At 34.9% G+C, this 18,462-nt stretch overlaps 1 protein-coding gene across 2 annotated transcripts in view; it reads right to left on the reverse strand.

The window, feature by feature from the left end:
* The window catches only part of LOC127092445 (ATP-dependent DNA helicase homolog RECG, chloroplastic), a 34,713-nt gene that overhangs the window by 336 nt on the left and 15,915 nt on the right, over positions 1-18,462 (reverse strand). For both annotated transcript variants that reach the window (XM_051031317.1, XM_051031316.1), the window contains exons 9-16: positions 16,092-16,181; positions 15,210-15,443; positions 4,162-4,233; positions 3,430-3,582; positions 3,175-3,318; positions 1,457-1,618; positions 1,156-1,239; positions 42-614 (exon numbers count right to left, since the gene is read on the reverse strand). In XM_051031317.1, the coding sequence (XP_050887274.1) occupies positions 42-614; positions 1,156-1,239; positions 1,457-1,618; positions 3,175-3,318; positions 3,430-3,582; positions 4,162-4,233; positions 15,210-15,443; positions 16,092-16,181 (1,512 nt within the window). The remainder of the gene's footprint in view (positions 1-41; positions 615-1,155; positions 1,240-1,456; positions 1,619-3,174; positions 3,319-3,429; positions 3,583-4,161; positions 4,234-15,209; positions 15,444-16,091; positions 16,182-18,462) is intronic.

An 18,462-nucleotide genomic window follows, 5' to 3' on the forward strand; every position in this document is an offset into this window, starting at 1 on the left:
ATTAGCAAACAACTCCTATCAATAACTAAAACAATATTTACCAGTGCAGCAACATGTGCATCCTGTAAGATGTTCCCATCCACTTCCAATCTGGTAATAGGAAACTCAGGAAGATGCCCAGATTGTTTCTTTCCAAGCAAGTCACCAGGTCCACGTAATAATAGGTCCATATTAGCGAGATGAAACCCATCTGATGATTGCTCAAGTACTTTCAGACGATTAAGGCCGCTGACAGTTGATGATATCAATATACATTTTGACTGCCTTGTTCCACGTCCAACTCGGCCCCTGAGTTGGTGTAATTGGGCCATTCCAAACCTCTCAGAGTTCATCACGACCATCATCGATGCATCTGGAACATCAACACCGATTTCAATTACTTGAGTGGCAAGTAGTATATGCAATTCTCCAGTCCTAAACTTCCCTAACGTTTCTTCTTTTTCTTCACTTCTCATTCTTCCATGTAATAAACCACAATTGTATCCTGGAAACCGGTCTGAGATAGATTTGAGATCTGCAGAAGCAGCACGAAGCTGAGGTAACTGCTCCGAAAGCTCGATAATTGGGTAGACAAGATAAACTTTCCCACCATCTTTCAACTCATCCATCATCATCTGTCAAAAACACATTTAATATCAATTAGAGCATAGGGAAAAAAGAACAGATCAAATCCTTATTCCGATCTTATTAATTAACTTGGAACCCATATGATTGTAAAATAGTGGACACATATAACTGTGTATCATACTCTTCTTATACAAATATTAGGGATTGGGTTGAAATGGCAAAAAAAAAAAAAAAAGAAATACAAAAATTTATAGTTCCCTGATTTGGTCCAAACAATTGTGATACAAAATGATACCTTTAGACTAGATCTGTCATATAAAATGAATGGAATAATGAGGGAAAATTATATCTTTCATATAATTAATGAGGGAAAAGTTAAAAAGATATAATTAATGATGCATTTGAATAACAAAAGGAAACTTAACTTTAGAATTTTTTACTTTAGCTAAAATGACTACTAATTTGGAACAAAGAGTATAAATTGAGAGTAATATACTATATATGAAATAATTTTCAATAACTCCATTCACCATCACCACACCGTACAATTACCCAGAAAGTGGAACATTAAACACCAAGGACTGTCACCTTGTAGGCCTCCTCGAATCCTTTGTCATTTCCTTCAATGGTGTATGTTTGAACAGGAATTCTTCCTGGTGGTAAATCGGTTATCTGTGATGGGAAAAGAGTAAGCATTTGCAGCAGCAAATAAATTTAGGTGCTAAATTGTGAAAGTTAGTAACAAACTTCGTGAAACAAAAACTACAAAAGTCAGTGTTGCAACTGTGTTCCTTTTTTCTATTACACATTGAATTCAAACTTATTCAAGCAAAAGGTAGTGGGAGTGGGAAGTCTTGCATTAAAATAATGAACAGGAAAAATTAAGAACCTGTGTCAGTGACATATCACCATATAAAGCGAGCGCAAGTGTCCTTGGGATGGGAGTAGCAGACATGGCAAGAACATGTGGAGCCATATAATCATCACTCTTTGAGGACCCATCTGTAATAGCATCATCTTCCATACTCGAAATTGTAGATTTATAAAATAACTGACAAAAATAAGAAGACAACAATCATAGTATCATTAAATAAAATCAGATAAAAAGGAAAAAGAGCAATGAAGACATCATTGTTGGCAATAAGAAACATGAGCCTTATGCAGGATTCAATGTTCAGTAGCAATGAAGATATAACTTAAGAGTATAACATGAATGTTTGCCACTATAAGCATCATAAAGTGGAGCTGAAGTAGTTGGTAGCTTGGAATTAGTTAGGTTAGTTAGTTAGTTACAAGTTATGAAGCACAGACTCTGACACGGATACGGACACTCCGACACCGTTAATGTAAAAATATAGGACACCTACACAGCTATGTATATGATACTATTTGAGCTTCATTTATCCCTCTATCATTAAAAGAATTAAAAATATTCTAATCAAAACTAATATTTTTAATTCTTCATTGATATCATCGTTTCAAAACATGTTTAACCCTTTTAGATGTGTATGAGATTTGGCAAAAAAATGTATAAGATGTGATGAAGCAAAAAGAAAAACAATTCCTATTTGAAAAGCTTGTCTGAATTGTGTGGCACATGTTGTATGAGTGTCATACGGGTGTCGGACACCGACTCAACAAGTGTCAAAGTATATAAAACAAACCATTTATTTGACGACACTTGTTTGACTTTTCCGACACTGACTTTTTCGACATGTGTCGTACGAGTGTCATACAAGTGTTAGACACCGACACGTGTCGGACACCGCGACACACCTACGCCTAGAGGTGTCCGTGCTTCATAGGTTACAAGGAACTAAAAATTGGGAAAATCCGGATAGAGGGAGTCAATTTGTACATTTGATAGTTGTACCTAAAAGGGTGTATCCTTTGCGAAGGGAAACGGCACGTTAGTTAATATTAATTCTTAATATATTTCCAACGCTCCGCCTTATGATGGACCACAGATATCAAAACCATCCAGCTTGTCACATATTCATTTCCCTTCAACTATCATTAGAGTTAATGTATTGTTTACTAATGTTCATAGGTTACAATGGATCTAATCAATAAATAGAAAATGTTTTATTGATTGAAATAAGAACTAGTACAGAGAATAATCCCAGAGCAAGTGCTCCTTAGAGAGAGATGACTCTCACCATGCCCAACCCAAAAGGTTTCTAACCAAACGGATACTAATTGTCTTTTCCTCTTGCTATCCATCTCCTTCATGTAACTACCATTCCCCTCTAACAAACTAGCCACATTAGCAAATGTAACCAACTCTTCTATTCAACACATCCGTTGGGCTTAGGCCCAAACTTAGTACCTAACATATACAATGAATCAAAGCTAAATGGAATATCATTGAACATTAATTCTAAGTCATTTACAACACTCCCTCTTATGCTGGACTCAATATTAATCTCTATTTATAGGGATACATAGACCAAATCCTAAATAAATAGAAAATCAAGAACAAATCAGAATAATAGTGAGTAAAATATAATCTAACTCTAAGGCATACTCTAAGATTATAAATTGATCTTAGGAAAAAGCATAGGATACTCTAATATAATATAAAATATATTTAATATTTTAACACACCTTACTGTTAAATCTTCCTCTTTGAATCACACCAAAGCGATGCTGCTCATCCACCACAGCAATACGTAAGGCTGAGAATTCCACACTTTCTGCTATCAAACTGTGGGTTCCAATGGCCATTGAAATTTCTCCAGTCTGGATACCCTGCAACATCATATCTTAAATAAAACTATAAGAATTTTATATGGTGCAAGAAAAATATAACTGGATAGTTATGACTTGAGTTCTGACACTCGGAAAAATAAGTAATCATACCTTACGAATCATCCGCGATTGTTTTAGTGGGGTTGAACCAGTGAGTAAAGCAACAGTCGGCTTGAACTCGGCCTCACCCAAGTTTTCAAGCAAGGTAAGCAAGTGTTCATAATGCTGGATTGCAAGCAACTCAGTTGGAACCATGAAAGCAGCCTAATAATTAGACATGAGAATCAATTATTGATATGCATAAATATGTCAAATATTTAGAAGATGCATAAAAAAAACGGTAAGACTGGTTGTGTGATATCCTATACATATGAAAATCCCAATGGACGAGTCTATAGAAGGATCACTTGAAGAGGAGAAAGGGAAGCAGGAGGAAATAACTTAATCAGACACATGGCAGTATAGGAGGAGAGGGGGGATTCAGGTGTCATGACGAGTGGGATGGGTATGTTTGAAGAGTGTAACCGAATGGCAAAGTCATGAAAGAATTGAATAGTATTGGGTTGGTTAGACTGATAAGGGACCACGTTTGTTCTCAGTTTGGTTTATTAACTCTGTTATATTACAATTTTGGGAGTATCTCGTTCCATTCCATTGTCAATTGTTTGTTTATAGTTCTGTGTTAAACTAGTCGGCTCTGGTTGCGATAAGTTCTCTCCTTCAAGTCAGTTTATATTTCTATCTCTGTTTGGTTTCTATAAATATTCATCAATTAAATGACGAATGAAAGGAATAAATTGACAGATTAACTGAATGCAAAATAAAAAGGGGGTCAAGAAATACCTGATAGCCAGAACCAATAACCTCCATGCATGCAAGAAAAGCAACAATAGTTTTCCCACATCCAACATCACCCTGAGAGTATCATAAAACAACATTAAATAAACATGACACAGTATTGAAATGTATTATGTCGTAGAAAAATAGGCCTTACACTATTTGATTATCCAAAGGGCCTTAGGTTTTACTTGAAATTGAAGCTTTTTCATTGATCTCTTGTAGTTAATAGATGAACAATGTGACATATTCTCATGAGTTTAGTGTGACATCGTACAAAATTGTATTGTAGACAATATCATTACCTATGTTTGGTGATTGTATGATATTTGATATGATAAAAAAATTGCATTCTTTACCAAAACAAAACCAATTATAAAAATAGTGCACATAGTTTGCATTCTTCATTGATCTTTTATGTAAATACCATCACTTTGTTATTAATCATATTACATATTTATACTTATTATTATTCTTCATGTATCTAAGACCCATAACTGCAACAGTCACATAATACGGTATCACATAATAAGATAATTTCGATACAAGCAACAGTTGAAGAAATATGGTCACTTCAAAACATTAGAACTTGGGACTTCATTCCCTCTACTCCAAGGAAGTTAGTTGTAGGATGGAGGTGGATATTCTTTGTTAAGGATCTTGATGTTTAGGTTGAACAACTTCGGACCTCACTTGTTGTTAAAGGTTACGTACCAGCTTTGGGCTTGGACTAAGGAACACTTGACTTCCCCAGGGGAAGAGAAACAATGTCCCAAGTCCCACTGCACTAAAGTGCACATGCTTTTTTAGCCATTGTGTAGCACCACCGATATTTGAAGAGCTTCAAATGAAGTCATTTGGGGAGTAATATTACTGGTGGACTGTATACCTTTCCAGAGTTCCATGGGAACTTCAACTTCAGGAGGTTTCCCAGAAAAGCCGGGGTGGTGGAATTAGAGGTGTATTTAGGACAATGGGTCAAAGAGTGCAGGTTATTTAACTTCGAGTAATAATAATACTTATCTATATAAAAATATAAATATGAATGATCAATGAAAAATGTCATTTGTAGTTGGGGAACAAAAACACATCTTTTTTCAAATTTGGAAAACAAAAAGGTATTGAACTGTAGTATGAAATTTTGGAGGTAAAAAATATATTTAATCCTAAAATTAAATATATGCATTAAACAAAGTTTAAACATATCTTATAATTTTCCTCTGAATTCATGCTATTAAAACCATTGAATAATCAACTCATGAGTAATGTTCTTGAACACAACTTTTTCAATACAACTCATTGTATGTGTAGTGTGTGCAAAAGCAAGAAAGAGAAGTAATGTGTTACTTTGAAGGTGCAAAAAAAAAAATTGCATTAATTTGCTTACTATTTTTTTTAAATAGTCCCAAATGAGTAAATTCATTCAATTTCCAATACACAATTATTACTTTTTTCCAATGGTACCCTCTAATTAACACTATTTGCATCACCCCAATTCAATATCTTTCACTTTGCAATTGCGGTAAAAGTCAATAAATCAATACACGATAAAGGTACTTAAGTAAAATTACTCTTCTCTATCTTTAGTATATATACTTTGAATCTAATGACAAATCTTTTAAGGTCTGAATTGATCAACTAGGTCAGTTACGGTAAAAATGAATAAACCAAAACATGATACGGTACTTCACTTTTCGAAATCTGTATGAACTGGTCCAACTAGATCAGTTATTTAGATCAGAGGGAGTATAAAATAATAGAGCAACTTTTTTAAGGTGTGCAAGTGCACACCTCACCTTCACATAGGTCCTTCCTAGGGTGGAATTAGAGAGTCCACAAAAGCTGCAAGCGATGTGTCTTGTCAGCGCAACGCACTTAAATAAGACGAAGGAAAGGTTAAGTTTTGGCCATTAGGACGGTTCAAAAAAGTATAGAATTGAAATGAACCGCAAACCCGAACCAAAATGTTGTTAAATAAGAGTCATTCCTTTTAGTTAAAAAATTGAACCAGTGTTTTCCAAAATGTTCAACAACCAAACTAAACTGTAGTTAACCAAACTGAACCGCAATTAACGTACTGAACCAAATTATTGATTTAGTTTTGAAAAATTAATCCAAAATTCGATCTGAGCAATAGGACATCCAATAATATTTGATAGAATAATGTATTAGTTAGCATTCAGTATTATTACAGTGCTGAGCTGTAATAGTTAGTGACAGCTGTAATAGTTAGTTACAGCATGCTGAGCTGAAATAGTTAGTGACAGCTGTAATAGTTAGTTACAGCATTCTTTCTATATAAGTAGAGTCATTGTATCTCATTTGAACAGAATGCAATATATGAAATTCTAACAGAATTCTAACTGATTTCTCAGATTCTATCGTGCTATCTAGAGCTTCTTCTTTTTCGATCCAGTAGAACTCTACCATGGCTTCTCCGTTTCATAGTGACGGTGTGTTTCCATCTTCGCATGTTAAGCTTTCACATCTCATCTCTGTTAAGCTTGATGATAAGAACTTCAAGCAGTGGAAGCAACAAATTGATGGCGTCATTCGCGGTCACAAGCTTCAGCGATTTGTCACCGTGCCGGCGATTCCTCAGCAGTTTCCGGCCAGTTCAGATTCTATTCTAAATGGTGCTAACTCTGCGTATCTTGATTGGAAACAACAAGATGCGCTTATCTGTACCTGGCTTCTATCAACCATTTCCGACTCCCTACTTCCAAAGCTCGTTGACTGCAGGCATTCATGGCAGATCTGGACTGAAGTTCATTGTTACTTCAACACCTTACTCACCACCAAGGCGCGTCAACTCCAATCTGAATTGCGTCGCCTCACAAAAGGATCGCTTATGATAGAGGAATTTATGGTTCGTGTTCACGAAATCAGTGACTCACTGATTTCGGTTGGAGATCCCGTTCCTCTTCGAAACCTAATCGAAATCGTGCTTGATGCGCTTCCTGAGGAGTACGATCCAATTGTTGCAGCTGTGAACAGTAAAGAGAATCTAGGTTCTCTTGATGAGCTTGAATCGTGTCTCCTTGCGCATGAATCCAGACTTGAGAAGCATCGGAAAGCTGTTCTCACTGAGCCAGTGTCGGTGAACTTGACGCAGGCCGCTGTCATCATCGCAGGTCACTACTGATCAGTCTGGTGCTGGTATGGAGTCGTTTCCTCTTGGAACTAGTCATGTCACTGCAAACGCTGAGAATCATGGTTATCACTCGAGGTGGTCGTTTTGGCCGTGGCGGTGGCAGATTTGGCCGTGGAGGAGGTCGTTTTGGCAAAACTCAATGTCAGATTCACATTTTCTGTTTAATGCACAATGATCCACTTAATTGTTATTCCTTTCATCGTATTAAATAAAAAAACAACAATGAGTAACAACTGAAACCATAAATATAAACAAAGTGAAAAACCAAAGAAAAAGAAAATAATTAAAAATCAATCAATCAAACTCAATGTTCAATCGCTATGAAGTGAACAAAATTTGATCTGAGTTGGAATTTGACTATTTTTCTTTTGAATTGTGTATTGAAACTGAAATGTATGTTTTGTGATGTAGGCTAAAAGTTAGACTTCAGTCCCCAAGCTGATAACATTATATGTTTTGTTGCAGATAAAGAGAGCAATATCTTGGTTAACGTGGTTGCAGACATATAAAGTGGAATATCTTGAAATATCTTTTTTCAGACCTATATATTTATGATATAGTCTATAGGTTCTGACGTTGTTGCAATGATATTTATTTCATTTCAACTATCTTGATTGATTGATGAATTGTTTTAAATTTGCTATTATTATTTAAACATCTAAAATCAATAGCCTCAAACTCTCTATGTAAGAAGACGCTCGCTCTATGTAAAAAGAAGAAGAAGGTATGGGTGGTTTTCTTTTTCTTTAGTTTTCTCTATAAGAAGGTATGATTCGTTCTCTTTTTCTTTACTTTTCATGCAAAAAGATAAACTTATGTTATATTTTTTTGTCAATAGTTCAAAATCCGACACTGAAGCATCGGAATGGTGCAGTATTCAACCCGCCAAACGCCCTAGAAAGGTGTGGTTTCAATCTCCTCTGATTTTTTACTGCATCTTTTTTATCATAGGTGACTATTCAGTTAAAAGTTAAATGTATAGAGATGGATGAAAAAGATCGAAAGATATGTATTAGTTGAATTAAATGTGTATAATTTAAAAAAATATATGAAAAAAATAGTTATTTTAAAAATTGAGTTGAGAAAACGATTATTTAAAAAAGTTCAATTGAACTTTTTTTGTTTGTTTAAGTTAAGTTTAAGCTAAATGGTAAGTTTGTGTTAAAAAATTTAATGCACAATGATCCACTTAATTGTTATTCCTTTCATCGTATTAAATAAAAAAACAACAATGAGTAACAACTGAAACCATATATATAAACAAAGTGAAAAACCAAAGAAAAAGAAAATAATTAAAAATCAATCAATCAAATTCAAATTCAATTTTGGATAGGTGACTATACAAACTGTCTGGGGGCGATTGAATCGATTGGGATTTGGATTGGTGTTGGGGGAGAGGGTGGTCTGGTTCGGCGATGGAGGTGGAGAAATCGGAGAGAGACAGAGGAGCGATTGAACATTGAATTTGATTGATTGGTTTTTAATTATTTTCTTTTCCTTCGGTTTTACACTTTGTTTATATTTATGGTTTCAGTAGTTACTCATTGTTGTTTTTTTATTTAATACGATGAAAGGAATAACAATTAAGTGGATCATTGTGCATTAAATTTTTTAACACAAACTTACAATTTAGCTTAAACTTAACTTAAACAAACAAAAAAAGTTCAATTGAACTTTTTTAAATAATCGTTTTCTCAACTCAATTTTTAAAATAACTATTTTTTTCATTTATTTTTTTAAATTATACACATTTAATTCAACTAATACATATCTTTCGATCTTTTTCATCCATCTCTATACGTTTAACTTTTAACTGAATAGTCACCTATGATAAAAAAGATACAGTAAAAAATCAGAGGAGATTGAAACCACACCTTTCTAGGGCGTTTGGCGGGCTGAATATTGCACGATTCCGATGCTTCAGTGTCGGATTTTGAACTATTGACAAAAAAATATAACATAAGTTTATCTTTTTGCATGAAAAGTAAAGAAAAAGAGAACAAATCATACCTTCTTATAGAGAAAACTAAAGAAAAAGAAAACCACCCATACCTTCTTCTTCTTTTTACATAAATTCTTCTTCTTTTTACATAGAGCGTCTTCTTACATAGAGAGTTTGAGGCTATTGATTCCATTGATTTTAGATGCTTAAATAATAATGGCAAATTTATAACAATTCATCAATCAATTAAGGTAGTTGAAATGAAATAAATATCATTGCAACAACCTCAGAACCTATATACTATATAATAAATATATAGGTCTGAAAAAAAGATATTCCAAGATATTCGACTTTATATGTCTGCAACCAAGGTAACCAAGATATTCCTCTCTTTGTCTACAACAAAACATATAATGTTATCAGCTTGGGGAATGAAGACTAACTTCTAGCCTACATCACAAAACATACCTTTCAGTTTCAATACACAAATCAAAAGAAAAATAGTCAAATTCCAACTCAGATCAAATTTTGTTCACTTCATAAGTAAATGTGAATCATCAACTATAAAACTAGGTTTACCTCATGCTCTGCACAGGTTAATGCTAGCCACCGATAGAAAAAAAAATTGATTTAGGGTAGTAACGATTGAGTAGCCACTGATATAAAACTAGAAGAGGAGAGATTTGTGTTTTGAAGTAGGGGAATGGATTTTTCTGAAACTTAGACCCCATAGACAACAGTCAGTGGTAAAAAGAATTCATCAGAAACTTGCTGCAAGATTCTATGGACCTTTTCAGGTGGCGGAGAAGTTTGTCACAAATCTGGATATGATGCCTCTATCTGTTATCACAGATATTCGAATTCCAATGCTCCTTCGTTCTCGCCTTATAGAGCTTCCTTCAATCCTTTCATGATGATTGCACGACCTATGTATCAACCTTCATTTGGTTATGGGGCTCTTAGGCCAGCTCCTCCTCGATCTCCTCTACCTCGAGCTTTTCTCACTGGTTCAGATCCTAATTTCAACAATTAATGGTGGTATCCGGATTCAGGTGCGTCTCACCATGTTACACCTGATGCTTCAAATCTATCTGACTCTATTTCATTGCCTGGATCTGAGCAAGTGTTTATGGGAAATGGTCAAGGTTTGTCTATCAACTCTGTAGGGTCTATGCAATTTCCATTACCAAACTATCCTCACATATCTCTCACCCTGCACAATTTACTGCTTGTGCCTCACATCACCAAAATCCTTATCAGTGTTAGTAAATTTGCTCAAGACAATCATGTTTTCTTTGAGTTTCACCCTCAATTTTGTCTTGTCAAATCACAGGCTTCGTCTGAAATCCTTCTTCGCGGCGTTGTTGGAGCTGATGGTTTATACAAATTTCCCAACCCTTCTTCACAACTGTCCAAGTCTTTTCCTAGTCTTAATACACGTCTTTTCCTAGTCTTAATACACGTGTATCTTCATCTTCTGAAGCTTGTAATCTCAGCAACTCTTGTAATCATCTATATGAATGAAATTGGTTCAGCCTGTCATAATATTCCTAATGTTAATGTTGCCACTCACAATATTTCTAAATCATCTTAGCATAATATTCCTAATGTTAATGTTGCCACTCATAATATTTCTAAATCATCTCAGCATGTTAATACCCCTGCTTCCATATTTCATAATAAGTATATTTTATGGCATACACGTTTAGGACACCCTCACCATCATGCTCTTGCTGAAGTGCTAAAACTCTGACACATACCTATTCCTTCAAAACCACCAACTGAACTGTGTGTTGCCTGTTGTTTAGGAAAGTCTCACCGGCTTCCTACCTCATTATCCACCACTGTGTATAGCCATCCTTTTGAACTGGTTGTCTGTGACTTATGGGGTCCAGCTCCTGTTCAATCTTCAGGTGGCTACACCTATTTTCTGACCTGTGTTGATGCCTATTCTAGGTTTGTTTGGGTCTTTCCCCTTAGACTAAAATCTGACACTCTCACCCAGTTTATTCACTTCAAAACCATGGTTGAACTTCAGTTTAATTGTAAAATTAAAGGTGTTCAGAGTGATGGAGGGGGTGAGTTCAGACCTTTCACGAAATATCTCACTGAGTTAGGAATCATTCATAGGTTTATGTGTCCACATACCCATCATCAAAATGGTATTGTTGAACGTAAACATCGTCACATTGTGGAAACTGGTTTAGCATTACTTGCTCAATCCACACTGCCCTTAAAATTTTGGGATCACGCCTTTGTTACAGCTGCCTATCTTATTAATAGACTTCCTAGTCTTACTCTTCATAACCACTCTCCTTATTCCAAACTTCTAAACAAAAACCCAGATTATACATGTCTTAGAGTGTTTGGTTGCGCATGTTTTCCTTTCCTTCGTCCCTATAATTCTCATAAACTTGACTATAGGTCTCAAGAGTGCATCTTTCTAAGGTACTCCACTATTCATAAAGGGTATAAATGTCTTGCTTCTAATGGTCATATATACATTTCTAAGGATGTTCTTTTTCATGAATATAAATTTCCTTACCCCACATTGTTTCCCTCTTCTTCTTCCAACAGCACTACATCTTCCTCTCCCACTTCTTCCTCCTGGTTTATGCCAGCAGTTTCATCATCTCCTCTTCCTCTTCATCATATCAGCCATACTCCTTCTCCGTCTCTTCCTTCTACACCTCCTGCCAATTCTACTGCGGACTCTAGTTCTTCTCACAGTCCACTAAATCCTCTTGTGACTCCTGACTTATCTAACTCCCCTACAACACCCTCCTTCACTTCAAATATTTCCCCTGGTCTTATTCTTTCAGATTTAGTTGAAGCCAGTACTATATCACCTACATCCTCCCCTGACACCACATCTACTGCTAGGCCTATTTCAGTTCCTCTTAACCCATCCCAATCTATAATTAATCCCCTCAATGTACATGCCATGCAAACTAGAGCCAAGAGTGTTATCACTCAACCTAGACTTAATCCTACACTTTTGCTCACTCACGTGGAGCCTACATCAGTTGGTTAGGCCTTGGTTGCTCCCCATTGGTTAAGGCTATGAAAAAGGTGTATCAGGTCCTTTTGAATAATCAGACCTGGACTTTGGTGTCACCATCTGGTTCTAGAAAACCCATTGGTTGTAAATGGGTTTTTCGGGTGAAGGAAAATCCTGATGGATCCATCAATAAATATAAGGCCAGACTTGTGGCCAAAGGGTTTCATCAGCAAGCTGGCAATGACTTTACTGAAGCTTTCTCACCAATTCTTAAGCATCTTACAGTCAGAATTGTTTTGACTCTTGCAGTCACACACAGGTGGACAATTCAGCAGATTGATGTGAATAATGCTTTCCTCAATGGTACTCTAGAGGAGGAAGTTTATATGCAGCAACCTCCTGGGTTTGAGGCTTCTGATAAGACATTTGTGTGCAAATTAAACAAGGTTATCTATGGGCTTAAACAGGCACCCAGGGCCTGGTTTGATAAACTTAAAAGTGCCTTACTACAACATGGGTTTCAGGCCAGCAGATGTGATCCCAGTCTGTTTCTACTTCACACTAGGAGTCTCAATATTATGGTCTTGGTCTATGTTGATGATATAATCATCACTGGGAATTCTGCAACTTTCATTACTTAATTGATCAAGAAACTTAATGTTGCCTTCTCTCTTAAACAGTTGGGCAAGTTAGACTATTTCTTAGGAATTTAGGTCACTCACTTACCAAATGGTTCCCTGCTTCTCTCTCAAACCAAATATGTAAGTGATTTGTTAGCCAAAGTAAATATGTCTAATGCCAATGGAATGCCTACTCCAATGGTTTCTAGTAGCAAACTCTCCAAAGTTGGGTCTGATGTAATGTCTGATTCTACTCTGTTTAGATATGTTGTTGGTGCTTTGCAATATGCTACATTGACAAGGCCTAAAATCTCATTTTCTGTGAATAAATTTTGTCAGTTTCTGTCAAATCCATTGGAGGATCACTGGAAGGCTGTAAAGAGGATATTGAGGTATCTAAGTGGCACTCTTCATCAGGGTCTTATCATTCAGCCTGCATCAGTTCGGCAACCTCTGTCTTGGCTTGGATTCTGTGATGATGATTGGGCATCAGATCCTAATGACAGAAGGTCTACTTCGGGGGCTTGTGTGTTCCTTGGTCCTAATATTGTGTCTTGGTGGTCTAAAAAGCAACAGTTGGTTGCCAGATCAAGTGTTGAGGCAGAATACAGAAGTATGGCTCAATTTGCTGTAGAAATACTTTGGGTGCAGTCCTTTCTCAAAGAACTACACTGTGAGTTTCAAACTCCAAAGATTCGATGTGACAATCTCAGTACAGTCACACTTGCTCATAATCCTATTTTGCATAATAGGACTAAACATATGGAGTTGGATATCTTCATTGTGAGAGAAAAGGTGCTCAACAAGAGTCTTGTTGTGGCTCATGTTCCTGCTCAGGACCAGTGGACAGATGCTTTAACTAAATCATTATCTGCAGTGAAATTTCTTCATCTACGTGATAAGCTCAGGGTATTCAACAAGCAAAGCTTGATTGACACACCCTCCACTTCTAAGGGGGAATGATAGAATGTATTAGTTAGCATTCTGTATTATTACAGTGCTGAGTTGTAATAGTTAGTGACAGCATGCTGAGCTGTAATAATTAGTGACAGATGTAATAGTGACAACTGTAATAGTTAGTTACAGTCTTCTTTCTATATAAGTAGAGTCATTGTATCTCAATCGGACAGAATGCAATATATGAAATTCTAACAGAATTCTAACTGATTTCTCAGATTCTATCAATATTCAATTTTATATGGTTTTAAATTTTTGATTGGTTTGTGATTTTGATGTGGATCGCTTTTGAATTTAATCACCCTTACATTGCATAATAGTGATAAAAAATTAGCTTGAAAATATATTTTAAAAAAACTTATCAACAAAAATAGATGGTAAAAAATATAGTCAAAAATGGTTTTTTTATTTAAAAAATAATAATAGTTCATTTCACGATAACAAACACTCCAGTTTGAAAAAATAGTTTAGTAACAATTCGGTTCGGTTTGAAATTCAGAACCGGTGCACCGAACTAATAATTCAGTTCAGTTTGGTTGTGGAGAACTTAAACGGTTCGGTGTGGTTCTTTTAGATTTTTTTAAGGTTCGGTTTGGTTTTGTGATTGAAGTTTGAACTATACCATGATTGAAGTTTGAACTATACCATAAATTGTCATAGTGTTCGTGATAGACTCAATTGTGGAAGAAAGTCCAAAGAAGGGTACAGATTCAAAGGTAACATCAGCTGAGACTACTTCAGGAAATATACAATGATTACCTTTTTGATATAGAGTGTAACCCAAAAAGACACATTTGAGAAACTTTGCAAACATTTTATTAATACCAAGAGTAAGATTTTGGAAAAAAGAGAACAGACCTAAAGACATGAGGTGTCGAGGAATACAAGCAAATAAGAGCAGTATCCCCAAAAAATTAAAAAAGCACATGTCTGCGGATTAGAACGGAGCAAGTAGTTATAATATGATGATGATTTTTACATTAAACGACATGATTCGTGTGTGGGTATGTTTTATTGATGATTCCTTTTGGGAAGAAGATTTTTACCCTCCCGATTTCTCAGGAATTTTCTACTTTTTTTTTATCTTAATCAAATTGCTCTTTATCCTCAAAGAAACAAAAATGATTGGCTATTCTAATCCAGAAGATCATCTTGAAAGGTTTGAAGTTTAGACTTGGGGGCTGATGTTTTAATTCACACATGAAAGTTGTTGGAAAAACTTTAATCGAAATTGTGTTTGCATGCTTGAGGAGATTGTTTCATATCACTCAATTACTAATATTACTTTTCCTATGTTAGTACATTTTTGAAGCAAGAAGTGGATGGAATAATGTATAGACATGGAAATAGTAAAACAATATTGACAAGAAAAACCAAAACCTGCAGTAGCCGATTCATTGGAACTGGCCTCTTTAAATCCCAAATAATTTCTGAAACAGCTTGCAGTTGACCAGGAGTAAGAGTGTAGGGAAGGAGCTCCAAAACCTTCTTGGTGAGACAGGACCATTCCTCAATACACACACTGTTATCTTTAGGTCTTCTATACTTATCTAGCAATCCATCCTTTTCTATTTGTGTACCAAGACCATCGAGCATTTGGAATAATCGTCCTAACTGACAAAAGATAGTACATATAGAGTTGGGTTAAATAAAATAAAAAAAAGATTTAAGTATGTAACAAGAACAATAAATTACTACAATGAAAGATGATAAAGCTCAAAATAATTGGTGAAAAGATCGAACAATTGCTGCACAAACATAGCACCAGAAAAATGTATGCACAACTGCATCTAAGTTAAGGTTAGCACGCACGCGCACATGTATGCTCAACTGCATCTAAGTTAAGGTTTGTGCGCGCATGCACGAACACATCTAAGTTAAGGTCACGAGCACGCGCAAATGTATGCTCAACTGCATCTAAGTCCGCGCTAACCTACACACACTCACACTATCAATTTGCTATTCAAAAAAAAATTGCAAGTACTTATCTTATATCTTATGAGATGAGCACAAATAAGTTCTAAATAAGCTCTTCCAAACACCTCTTAAACAGCAGTTGTTAACAGTAAAGTAACAAGAAATACTCACACCTAGGACAATGGTCATTAGTTACTTTCAAATAGATAACTAAAAGAAATGACTTTACGCATGACATCATTCACCCAAACATAGGCTTGATAATGGTAGCAAGTTAAAAGAAAAAGATTAGAAATGTCCACAGCTGATAGAACAAACTAAATGTGAATAAAATGATAACCTCACCTGCAGGTAAAAAAATTCATCAAATATAAGTCTCTTGCGTGCCAGATCAGCTTCACTAAGATCCTTCGGTTTGTGAATTCCAAAATATGCCTGAATTTTTAGCATTGAAGAATCTAAAATTTTAGTTAAAGTATGCAGAAGCAGATGACAGTGAAAATTCAGACTGAATAAGTCAATAATTTTTTCTTAGGCATAGAGACCATAGCACATGTAGAAAGTGAAGAAAGGGCTTAATGCAATAAATACAAATAAAAATAGTGATTATATTCCTATATAATATGTCTAATAATTTAAAAGATCCTGATTAAAGTGAAACAAATAATAAAATTTAAATAAAATAAATTCTAAAAAATTATCTAGGACTGGGGATACTCTAAAATATAAAATAAAATAAAAATAATATTACATTTCTAAGATTTTATAACATTCCCCTATTTACTAAGTTTTCAGCTTGTTACAATAAAGCAATGCCTTTCCCACAAATAAGAAGTAAATAGGAAAAAAAAACTAACAGCAATTATTAAGCTGACTACACGGATCAAAGTACACTATAATGTTCTATAAAAAATCATATTTTTATCCAACTCATCAATCTTTAAGATTTTTTTTAATAGTTTCTTTTATAATTTTTCTAAGTTTTCTTTTAACTATAGTGATTTGACTACTCTTCATCTAATCTACTTATTACATAATCTACCGGTCTTCTCTTTAGACCTCCAAACCGCCTAAGCCTAATTTCCACCATCTTTTCTATTAAAGTTGTTACCCTAACTCTCTCTCTAAAATTGTCATTTCTAATCTCTAAAATTGTCATTTCTAATCCAATCGCATCTAATTTTACCACACATCCAACACGGCATCTTCATCTCGTTACAAATTTATTTTCTTGTTGGTTCTTTATAGCCTAATATTTTGTCCCGTACAACATTGTCGGTCTTACAGTTGTCAGATGAAATTTTCACTTCAATTTGAGTGGTACTTTCATATCACATAAAACCCTCAGGCCTTCCTCAATTTCAACTACCCAACTTGAATTCGATGGTTTAAATCTCTTTCTATTTCTTCGTTGTTTTATATTACGGACTCAAGACATTTAAACCTCGCAATTTATGATATGATATAACTTCCAAATAGATTACTTCCATGGTGGACCACATAAAACCAAATTGATTATCAACAATTGGAGTCTCTTTTTGTAGTTTTCGTCCGATCATTATTTCTTATAACTTCATGATATGACTCATAAATTTAATCCTCCTATAATTTGCACAACTTTATATATCCCATTTGTTCTAATAAATCGGAATTAAAGTACTTCTTCATTCATCTGACATCTGTGTTTGACCTCATAATCTTGTTAAAAAGTTTGGCAAGCCACTCAATACTTCTATCTTCAAGACTTTTTGCACATTTCAACAGGTACATTGTCTCGTCGAACTGTCTTGCAATTATTCATCTATTTGAATGCTTTTTGACCTCATATTTTTGAATTCAACGATAGTAGTTATAATTTCGATCTTCTTCGTTAATGTCTAGGCTATTTGAGTCCGGTAATATCTCATATCCTACATTAAATAACTTGTGGAAATATTTTTTCTATCTATCATTTATACTTTTTCCTAAACCAAAACTTTCTACTTCATCTTTAATACACTTCATTTGATCCAAGTCTCTTGTCTTTTTTTCTCTTCCCTTAGCAAGCTTATACATAGATTTTCCTCTCTTCTTGGTTCCTAAGGATTGGTATAATCCGTAAAAAAAAATTGAGTTTTTGCTTCGATCAACGCTCTCTTGGTCTCTTTCTTAACTTTATTATAATTTTCCTAATCTTCAACATTTTTACACCTAGACCAATCTTTAAAACATTCTCTTTTGATTCTAACTTTACTCAAAACACTTTCGTGTCCACCACCAAAATTCTTTACCCTAGGTCCAAAACTTTTTTATTTCTCCCAACGTCTTTTGTTGCTATTTTTTTAATCCCATGTACTATCTTGTCCCGCATATCATTTATACTTCCTTATGGCAGTCTAAAGTCTCCCTCAAGTCTCCCTCGCAGATTGTGTTATAAAATCATTTGTTTTTCACCCTTCAAATGCCACTATTTGATCTGTGGAACCCCCTATGACTTCTTCTCTTTGCTATTCTCTTAACCCTTACATTCATATTCAAAATTCTATGTTGAGTAGTCAAGCTCTCTCATGATATCACTTTAGAGTCCGAACAAATCTTCTTATTTGATTTCATGATAAGAGAGAAATCTATCTGAGAACATATTACTCCACTTTTATATGTGATAAGATGCTCATTTCTTTTCTTAAAGCACGTATTAGCTATAGTAAGATAAAAAACCGACAAAAAATCTAAGACA

The sequence above is a fragment of the Lathyrus oleraceus genome, chromosome 6 (genome assembly GCF_024323335.1).
Source record: "Lathyrus oleraceus cultivar Zhongwan6 chromosome 6, CAAS_Psat_ZW6_1.0, whole genome shotgun sequence".
Lineage (NCBI taxonomy): Eukaryota > Viridiplantae > Streptophyta > Magnoliopsida > Fabales > Fabaceae > Lathyrus > Lathyrus oleraceus.